General features: G+C 34.7%; 1 protein-coding gene and 1 pseudogene across 2 annotated transcripts; both read right to left on the bottom strand.

The window, feature by feature from the left end:
• Positions 1 to 1,033: 1,033 nt before the first annotated feature.
• Positions 1,034 to 3,396, bottom strand: LOC143544436 (uncharacterized). Its single transcript, XM_077036548.1, has 2 exons — positions 3,080 to 3,396; positions 1,034 to 1,574 (listed from the first exon to the last, which is right to left on the bottom strand). Exons 1-2 carry the CDS (start codon positions 3,394 to 3,396, stop codon positions 1,154 to 1,156), a joined length of 738 nt encoding a protein of 245 aa, XP_076892663.1. The 3' UTR covers positions 1,034 to 1,153.
• Positions 3,397 to 5,052: 1,656 nt separating this feature from the next.
• LOC143544470 (DNA replication licensing factor MCM2-like) lies at positions 5,053 to 10,293 on the bottom strand (annotated as a pseudogene). Its single transcript, XR_013137257.1, has 15 exons — positions 9,922 to 10,293; positions 9,438 to 9,616; positions 8,601 to 8,755; positions 8,322 to 8,508; positions 8,018 to 8,237; positions 7,581 to 7,929; positions 7,318 to 7,509; positions 7,037 to 7,209; positions 6,760 to 6,948; positions 6,552 to 6,668; positions 6,340 to 6,424; positions 6,088 to 6,240; positions 5,881 to 6,006; positions 5,376 to 5,798; positions 5,053 to 5,289 (listed from the first exon to the last, which is right to left on the bottom strand). The product of XR_013137257.1 is annotated as a DNA replication licensing factor MCM2-like (transcript).
• Between the last annotated feature and the right edge of the window lie 766 nt (positions 10,294 to 11,059).

Below are 11,059 nucleotides of genomic sequence, written 5' to 3'. Positions count from 1 at the left end.
CTGATATTAATTTTTAGTATATCCAAACCCTATTTTATGGGATTTGCATATCAAATCTTTGGTGAGATTAACTTTTAATTTAATGGGATATTATAACCCGTTTAATGAATATCTGGGTTCGGTGAGACCCATACATATGAATTCGGGTCAAACGATAAGAGACCTCCATTTACAAATGAAAAATCTGATGGCTTGTGAGGAGGCGGGAGATAACCAGAGAGCTTTTAAAGGTTTCGTTTATATATATTTAAGATGGTTCCCACAATTAAAAACAACTTGTTCTATTTTACTTAGATTAGTTGACTTTTTAAAGATGTTTATAAGGCCGAGCATTTAACTTGATGACTTGATGTTAAATATAAAGAATTTAAACATTAAATAGTACATGGAAAAGAAAATGATAAATGATGTCATAAGGATTTATAATTATGTATGTAGATAGAAAATTATGTATGTAGAGAGAAAACGATGTTTTTTTAACTTGTGAAAGATGTTTTTTTCCCTCCTTTCGCATTAAATATTGGTGTATAAATCACCTTCCTATTCTACTTGCATTAGTTGACTTTTCAATATATTTAGATCAAGGTTGCAAAAATCGCTAGACGGATCCTATACGGTCGACTGAAGAGTTGGGTGTACACAGAGAGTATTCGGACATGATATGTATAAAAACAAAAATTGGATATTACATATATGTGAAAGATCATAAATTTATTAATATTTATAAAAAAATATGTGAATATCAATATAAAGAAGAGAAATACATATTTAAATAATAACTTATTCTAAAAAATTGCAAATCATTAATTAAAAAAATGATATTTGTACTTTAATATTATAGAAATACGAATTACGTTTTATTTCTTTTATGTCAAAATCGGCCCGAATTCATCGCCCATATGCGATTCTAGCTGAGGTTGACCACCTTTGATCGATTCTTAGTAATTAAACGGAGTTAAAGAAACCCGTCTCGGCGACATAACTTTCATAACTTTTAAATCTATTTTTACAACATTGGCTTAGATGCATATAATGTCACTCTGCCAACAAGGCAGCAGTCATAAAGTTTAGAAGTTACAAATACAACTACCACTTTGAACTGTTTTTAAGGATTGAAGAACATCCAAGTACAACAATAATTTACTTAACCATGTCATCTTGTCCTGTCAACAGGTTTATCATCAATTGAGATGCTGGATGAGTACTTTTTGATTCTCAAAGAAATAAGAATGCTAGATGAAATGCCCAATATGGGAAATACATAAGACCAGATCTTTGACTTGTTTGACTCGGACCCAGTGGAGGTAACCACAGCGGCACCAGCAAGACTACCAATGGACGTGTTTTGTAAGATCATAGGCAAGCCGCCGATGACAGTTGGAGCCATAAAATCCTTTAAAAACCGGACATCTGTAGCAGCCAATGCATAATTAATGATGTATGATGGTATGGGTGAGAAACGGGCCAGGAGAACAAATTTCCAACCGTCACGTTCAACTCCCTTGGAAAGTACATTAAAATATTTGTTGTCATGTGCCCACCGTGTCGCAGAACTAGAGCTTCTGAAAACAAGCCTGAAAGATACCTCAACATCATTAATATCATTACAGAAAAAGAAAGAAAATATTTTTAAGAAACAAAGTAACATTATTGTCACAAAGCATAAATGTTGCTATGATTCTTGCATCCGAGCAGCTCTATTCTTGTTAGAAACGTTTACAGTTACATTAAAATGATAAATAAGCCCTATGTAAGCTCATGTACATGAGAAAAAAAACACATATATGGCTGCAATATTTTAAAGTAAACAAAACAAAGATCAAGTCACAAATTATCCAAGATCAAGTCACCTAGTAAAGGTAATTATATCTAAGTGAAGCCTGTAAAAATATTAGATTGCCCTTATAAGATATCTCACGCATATCGCATTCGCATACATGCGTATACTATTGCTTCATAAGCATGAAGCTTTACTTCAATATTTAAAAGCATCAAAGATTTATTAATTATTAAATATTCGTTAAAATTCCAAAATCTATACACGAACACTACAAGAGAAATTTAGCTCCTTTTTTTTCTATCATGCACCTATTCTAGAAGCTAGGGGTGAGCAATAAATGAACCGTTAACCAAAACCGAACCGAATTAACGGAAAACCAACTAACCGAAAAACCAATTAACCGAAGATCGGTTATTGGTTTTTTAGTGTACTAACTCCATTTCATGTCTAAGCAAAAAATTTTAGCCCAAGATTGGTCCTGGTTATTAACCGAGCCGAAAATGACAAACTAACTGAAATGGTTTCGGTTATATGCTTCAGTGAATGATTTTGCGAAAACCTAATTTTTGATTTTCGGCTTCAGTGTAGTGGAATAACCGAACCAAACGGATATATGCTCGCCCCTAATAGAAACAAAACAGTATAAAATTCATCCACAACAATCCACAATCATTGATACTTACTAAAAAAATCTTAGATGCATCCACACTTTGGAAACATTTTGAAATTTCAATATTCAAAGGTTTAAACAGCAATAATCTGTGTTTTAAATTTCAGTAGTAACTTTCTATTTAAGTATTCATGCTTTGTTAATAATTATGACCTAAAATTTAGGATTAAGCAGTTAATGCAGAAAAATTTCCGATACCGGTAATTTTAATATCATATAAAATTCGTATATATAGCAATTTAACACTAACAACTCAGCACAATCTCCTACCACTAAGAAATTAACCTTTTGCAACTTGCAAAACACTAACAATCGCGGCAAGTAGGATTGTTTAAGACTTAAAACACTAACATTGAACACTAAAAATTGATAATTAAGACATAAAACAATGATATCAGTGATATTCGGTCAATACCGTCAATATTATCAGTACTGATATCCTACCGATATTTTACCGAAGGACCGATGACATCGACTGCATAGATTTAGGGATACAAACTGAAACTCCAATTTTATGCAAAATGAACTGAAATCAAACACTTATTTGCAACTAATTCAACAAACTAACTAACAGAAACACTTAATTGTTAATAACTACATGAATAAACAATAACAATAATAATATATACCTTCCGATCCAAAACGAGAGAGAAGCACCGAGAACTTTAGCCGAGAAGACAGAAATCAAAGCCGGAATGAATCCGAATAACAACGAAGCACCGGCTTCGAAGAACACTGCGTACGGAAGGCACAGAGCAATTGAGACGGTGTGGATCGCCACGTACACCGGAATCGCCCAATTACCTAATCGATCGGACACGTGCTTGAAGAACTCGATGATTAATTCTTTGTTTACAGATGGTGAACCGTTGAACTTCAACGCTGCAACCACACCGAGTAAGACAACCGCCGCGGCGGTTAATAGTAGGTTCAGGCTACTGGCCATGTGTGGTCAACGAAATGGAGTCTAGTCAACTGTGCTGGTAGATGAATTGAAGATGAAGGAAGAAAGTAGAAACTGGTTGAATTGAAAGCCCAGTAGTTGTGTCATTGTGTGGGCTTAAATGATGCACAAACGGCCCAATTGTTCTTGCACTATCTAATTTAGAGGTGCACAAACCGGGTATTTTCAGGAATCGGTTTTGGGTATAGTCGGATATTTGACGGGTTTTGACTGGGTATTTCCAGTTCGGTTCCACCGGGTCCAGGTCGGTTTTGGTTCCGGGTACGGCTTCGGGGAGAAATCCTATACCAGGTCCTACCAGCGTGTAGGGTACGAGTAGGAACCGGTTCCGGGTCGGGTACGGAACGGGGTATTTTGTGCACCTCTATTATCTATTCTATTTTATTTAGTTGGCACATGTTAAAAGCTACTCGGTGCACTAGGCTCACGTGTTTGCGTAGGTTTCCGGGAGAGGTCGGATCGCTTCATGATATACCGTATGCAATCTTACCCAACACTATTTTTTTATGTAAGAGGTTGTTTCCATGGTTTAAACCCAAGCAACAACTTTACCAGTTGCTCCAAGGTTCGCTCTCTCACTTGTTAAATGACTAATTTAAGAAACTCAGCGCTTTTAACTTTTAAGTTAATCAAATGTTTTACATTTAATATATCTTTTATACAAAAAAAAGGTAATTTAGGGATGTGTAAAGATAATTGTTTGTATTTATTTATAAATGATTTTAATAAATAAGAAGATTTGATTTGAATCATTAACCAACATCCACGGTATATCAATTCCCAACAAGCCTTAATAGCATGGGGATCGATTTATGATTATGCCTATGTGGCAACGTGTCAAAAAAATTATTTTCTACGCTCACCACTTTCATGACAATGACATCTAAACCCTATCTTTATAGAGTATCGGTATAAATACATCATGACGAAGTAAGACAAACAATATTATCTATTCTCATTTGCTCTTTTTGCATTGCTCTAATGTTTTCTTTGCTTGTAGGAAAAAAAAAGAAAATTTTCAAATAATTAAAAAGAAAAAAAAATTACTTGTAGCTTTATCACACTTAAGTACTAAACATATAGTTATTAATTTCTAAGGCATAATCTAAGCCAAGCATTCATCTGTAAAGCATAAGACTATGTATAGTGATTTTAACTAATTTTATAGTTAGAATGTCATATTAGCGTTACATAAATAAAAATGAATTTAGTAAAGCCTCCCTTAATCAAGTGTAATGATTTTAACTAATTTATTTATTACTCCATTTTCTTATTTACTTAATATTTATTATTCAATAAACATAATAATGTAAATAATAAAACAACACAATAAAATATATACTGGAACATTTAATCAAAGTAAACATGTTTTTTTGAGTAACTGATCACCAACGGTAAATTTAAATTTTGTTAGTTTTTACATTTTAAGGGTTGTAGGTTATCAATTTTATTTACTTTGAAAGAAAAATAGAGTTTATTTTATATAGTTTGAAATTAAAAAATATGTAATATTGCTAAGACTATACGTACCGGAGGTTTTAAGACGTTATCTTATGCTGATGTGGCTTCCCTATGTAATATTAAATCAAAAACATCTATTTCTAAACCAACAAATGTGACATGTGATGTAAACAGTTACTGCATCACAAAAGATACAATTGTCATAAAGACCATCAGTTTTCAACAATGTAAAATTGCTTCTTCCAAATTCCAATTGTCAAATTAACACCAAGTCCCAAACAAACATCACTTGGTTCATCATCTTACAAGATGACACCTTATCACACCTCTTTCTTCATCCAACTCTAAGTTACCGCCCATGAATTCCGTGCTTGTAAAGAATGGTTTAAGATCAGTAATTTCATATTCCAACAACTGCAAACACACGCATAATCAGTCACGCATTCTACAGCCTCACTATATATTCAAAAATAATTTAATACAAAAAAAACTACAAGTACCTTGTTTTGCAAATCGTCCACTTTCACATCAACATGTGTAATCTCTTGTCTAGACCCTGGAAGTATCTGTTCAAAACGTAGTGCTTCTTTCTTCAGTTGATTCAGAACATGCATCACAAGTTCATTGTAATCCTTCTTGTGTATTATATATGACTTAAAGCTCTGCACCGTTAAAAATTTAAATTTTAAAACTTTGATTACATAACCAATGCATATAAAAAAACCCACGCTCCGTATTACCTTTTTAAGGGCCTTCTGCACTCCAAATTTTTGAGTTGAAATAAACGACTCGAGCATAACACGAATGGCCATGTTAACATCTTCTCGAGTGACATGTTGCCTGAGATGCATTCGAGCATGAGCTTCCGACATTCGGATCATTGATTTTATGTGCCTTATAGCTATTAGAACTCCTTGTCCATGCTGCACACGTCACTTGGTTAATAAACAGTACAAGCGTACAACCTTTTATCTTGACCTAAAATGTTTTTATTACAAAACTCACCGATGATTCTCTTCTTAATTCAGCATAAACTGTAGTGAGTTTGTCCAGATCAGCATCATTCAACCTTGGGAATACATTTAACTTGGCGTACGTAAGGTACTTCTTTAACATGTCTTGAGAAAGTATCTGATAGGGAAATAAAATTCTATCAATTGTCATCCGGATCCAAAAGTCAACCAAAGAGTATTAACAAAATGATTAAGATACCTCAGGATCTGCTAACGCGGCTGTGTCCAGATTATCTTCCTGAGAATTATTAATTGACGTGTCATCCAAGTTAGCACCTTTTGGGATGGATTTGGAATGACTATCAACCACAAACTTTGCAAGCATCTCATCAATTACAGGGTCCACCACATCCTGCATTAAACAGTTTTTCTTCCATGTTAACTACAGTCTACAGCAATACACAAAAACATAAAAAAAGAAGCTTGAGTGATATAGATAATTAGATATAACCTTCACAACACAGAGAACATCGAATCTGGAAACAACTGGATCTGTTAATTCAACATTTTGTGAGAAGTTTTTAGAGGAATCATATCTGCAAAAAAAATTAAAAAAAAAACATTTACCAAGTATTAGAATTCATTCACAACAATGAATGTAAAAAAGCAAAATAAGATATTCGAATAATTATGCAATTTCACTAATATTAGTTTAGAACTCACCTTCCTCCAATTGGATTAGCTGCAGCAATAACAGAGCATCGAGCTTGAAGAGAAGTTACAATTCCAGCTTTAGATATGCTTATACTTTGTTGTTCCATAGCCTCATGGATACTTACCCTGATGAAGATCAAAAGACCAAATTAGATATAATATATATTTCATTAAAAATAAATCCATATCACGTAAACAAGCAGATAGACTTAATTACCTGTCTTGATCATTCATTTTGTCAAACTCATCTATCAGACATATCCCTTTGTCAGCTAAAACAAGAGCCCCACCTTCAAGGGTCCACTCCCGTGTGACTGGATCCTTGTGCACTGCTGCTGTAAGACCAACAGCAGAAGCTCCTTTTCCAGTTGTGTAAACTGCCCTTTGGCCGGTCTTTTCAACATATCTTCAAAACAGAAATCGTAAGAAAACTAAAACTAAAATTGGCCTTTATACAATTCGACTATTGAAAAAAAATTATAACAAAAACTTACTTAAGAAACTGAGATTTTGCAGTTCCAGGATCACCTAACAGCAGCACATTAATGTCTCCACGCAGCCTATGTTTCCCTTCAACATTTTTCTCTTGACCTCCAAACATTGCAAGAGCTATTGCAGTCTTTATATCTTCATGGCCATAGATTGATGGAGCAATTGACTTGATAATCTGATCATTTTCACACATAATCCATACTGAATGAGATGCTATCCAACAGACATGAATGTATGTTCTAACAATTTTTTTAAACAGGCTTACAGAAAGTTAAAAACATACCCGTTCTCCAATACGTGGATCTTTAGACAACTTCTCAATTTCTTCTTTGTCTTCTTGAGTAAGTTTATAGGCTGAAAACAGGTCGTGTTTCTTTGTAACATGGTTTGCTTCAATAACTGTGGCAAAAACAGGGAACCCGTTTTTGGTATTCAGTGATAAATCAAAGTTGTTTGTGTAGATTCCTGTAACTTCCTGGAAATAATAAGAACATAAAATGTTAATATGTTTACTGATATGAGTGAAACGAATGAAAAGAATATTACTATCTCTTCCCCGGGGCGAGCACAATCAATCAGATCATTCAAAAGTATGACTTCCTTGTATCGTGGCAATCTACCAGCTGGAACAATGCCAGGGCTTTCTTGAAGGGTAAGTTTCTGATAATTCCTGTATATAGTCTGTCACAGGAAGGGTATAAGTTACAATGCTGGAATAAGATCAATTTCAAGGCATGAACCGACTTTCACTTCTGAATACGAGTTTTGGAAAAAAGGTCCCAAAATGGTCCCGCATTTGTTACAGTCATATTTCACTTGCTGTAACTGAGAAAAAACTCCAGATCTTCGGGTCACAACACCTCCTACGCGAATCATAGTGTTTAAATGGATTTGCCTGAAACAAAATGCAAAACATTTTACAAAATGCATGTATTTTAGTTAATAACATACCAGCTTCCAGGTAATAAAGAAAAAGATGATACCTTATGTTGCGAATTTGGTCATAAACAGGTAAGTTGGTAACTCTGACATAAATTTTCTGGTGATTTCTTTTGTAGTTTGAATGTATATTAAACACAACTTTATTAGCAACTTCCTCCATAACCTCAAGAACAGACTGGGGTGCATCTGCCAGCCAGATGGCAATATTTGGGTGGGTGAAGATAAACTGTTTATAATCAATCTCCAGGCTGCACTTGTTAGCTGCAAAAATGGACAAATTTTTACATGTAACAATCATCAAAAGGAGAGCTTGTTTGAATATATAACAAAAATGAGACGCTTTACCTGAAACCATCTCATTAATTTGTCTGAGATATTCATGATCATGGGTCTTTGGGTTTTCAAAATTGACTATGAATTCCTTGAACTTTTTGGCAATAAAACGACGCACTTCGTCTCGAGTAACCCACTCTCTTAGTGTTCCCTGAACACTGTACATCTCAAACTCACCTTCATCATTATCATCATCATCCTACAAAAATAAAGCCAAATGACAAATTATACGATGAAATGCTGCTGCTTGATGAATAAAACACACAATCTGAAATAGGTAAGACCTTTTACCTCAAATGGATCATCATCTGTCTGATCAGTTGTGGGCGGGTCATCACCACCTCCACCGCCACCAACTCCACCTCCACTGCTAAATGCTGGACTAGGAGGAGGTCTGAAATTAGCTCTGGTTCTTTTTGAAGGCCTGTGGCTATCATCATCTGTATCTGTAACCACAGATATGAAAACACAGTTTGATCATATATTTTTTTAAAACTAACAAACCATTGGGGCTTTACCACTTTTTAAATGTAATAAAGAATACAAATCAACATGAAAATAAAGTTTCTAAGCACAAAACAATAATCAAAACATTGTATATTTGCATTAGATAATCTGAAATGCATCTAAAGAGTATACTAAACTTTCAAAGCATGTTTGACAAGTAATACAACTCCACTTACATAGAAATCAGCAATTAGTCAAACTAAGCTACACATAACACACTTAATTCCTCTTTCTACCACTTCTAGATGAAAGGGCATAGTAAACTTTGAAACCAATCAACCATATCTAAAATCAAATAAGCTACAACTAATATACTAAAGTGAATGATGCAGCCATTAAATCTAGGAGTGAGCAATAACCGAACCAAAAACCAACAAAACCAAACTAAAATTAGCCGTAAACCACTTCATCAAAAACTAAGTCAACCGACAGTTGGTTATACCTACATTTCTTGTATTTCATATAACATGCCTCCATTTCATGTATTTATACCTCCATTTCATGTATATATACCTTAATAAAATTGATTAAGGGATGACTTCGGTTTCGGCTAATAACCAAACCGTGCACAGTCCTAATTAAATCAATCTGGTTAACATGATGATACAAAAATTAACTGACCTTGGTCATGAAGCAAATGAGGCAGTTACCTTTGAGAAGCAACACCATCTCTAGCATCTAACTCCATCTCCGCAGCATTCCGGTCCGCCATAATTTGATCCATGTCTCTATCGTCCTCAAGTGACTTGTCGAGCCCAGCCGATTCGTACTGATCATTCTCGTCCATCCTCCGGTAATCACTAAATCACAAAAACAAAAAAAAAATACATAACTCTTCATGCCTACATAATAATAATAACAATAATAATAATAAAAATAATAACAATAATATTAATAAAAACTATTAGCAGCAATAATAATAATAATAATAATAATAATAATAATAATAATAATAAAAACTATTAACAGCAACTTCCTTAATTTTATTATAATAATTAATTTTATTATTACAATAATAATAATAATAATAATAATAATAAAACTATTAACAGCGACTTACTTAAAATAATAATAATAAAAATAAAAACTATCAACAGCAACTTACTTAATATAATTATCATCAAACAGATCTTCGCCTTCGCCTTCTTCATCTCCAGCGTCTTCAGCTTCGTCGTAAATGATATCCGGATCAACGGCGGCCTCGTCGTCGTCGTAATCGGAGTAGTTTTCCGACGTGCGGCTGTTGAACGGAAGCTGATCCGTGTTGAATCCAGCGGAGGTAGGTGAGTCCGGTGTGGACGGCGGATTGCCGTTGAACTGGCTGGAGTTTATGTTTCCGCCTTGGTCTGACGATGACGGAGACTGGTTCGAACGGCTGTTGTTGTTGTTGGCTCCACTGGCATCTTCTCCCGCCATTTCTCTTGTTCTGTGTTAGTGATGTGAGAGTATGAGTATGAGTGAGTGTGATTCCCCCTTTTAGTTAGGGTTTGGGTCGACTGGGAGTTTTGGCGGGAATATTTCGCGCCATTGTTGATGGAGCCTTATCAGATTGGGCCCAGTAGGTGGGTGTTTAATGGGTACACGGCCCAAACGAATGGGCTACACTACACCAGGTTTTTCTAATACCTGATTTCGGGTTTGAAACCGATTTAGGGTATTGATATTGGCCATACCTGGTTGGATTCGGTTCCTGGTATTTGAATACCTTATTTTCGGGTATTAAAAAAAACCTTATATTCGGGTATTTTTCGTTTTTTTTGTTGATATTTTTTAGGTATAGATTGTGGTTTTAAAAGGTGGCACTTTTTTGAGGTAGTTTCCGGGTATTTCTCAGGTAATTTCAGGTATCGGGTACTTGAAAACCCCGGTTCCGGTTTTTGGGTATTACCGGGTAAAAATTGGATTTGGTTCCCGGTACAGGTTTTGGTAGTAAAATTTTGATGTGTAATAATTGAGTACTAAAAGAATAAGGACTAGTTTGGTATTAGTCAATAGTTAGAGGGTCAATTGTGTACTTGTCTTGTTTGGTTGTTATATTCCGTTCCAGTTTGTAATTCACGTTTTATCCAATTGAATAGAAAATTTCCTCTTCTTCCCTAGCTTCTTCTCTTTCTACTCGTTTGGATCGTATCAGTGGTATCGGAGCTATCGGTTCTCGGAGCTTGTTCCGTTGATTATGTCGACTCGGAATCAGGAAGTTGTTTCCACACTGAAGGCTCATGACAAGGCAATTCTAGATCTAA

The sequence above is a fragment of the Bidens hawaiensis genome, unplaced genomic scaffold (assembly GCF_021521415.1).
Source record: "Bidens hawaiensis isolate Kalapana, Puna unplaced genomic scaffold, B.hawaiensis_p1.1 tig00013567_1, whole genome shotgun sequence".
NCBI lineage: Eukaryota > Viridiplantae > Streptophyta > Magnoliopsida > Asterales > Asteraceae > Bidens > Bidens hawaiensis.
This window is presented reverse-complemented; position numbering and strand designations above follow the sequence as displayed.

Bases quoted from the DNA above. Each gene is read 5' to 3' on its own strand.
- LOC143544436 (XM_077036548.1), bottom strand. From the start codon at position 3,396: ATGGCCAGTAGCCTGAACCTACTATTAACCGCCGCGGCGGTTGTCTTA. The intron at 1,575-3,079 runs GTATATATTATT...GGTATCTTTCAG, and splicing joins CTCTCGTTTTGGATCGGAAG to GCTTGTTTTCAGAAGCTCTA.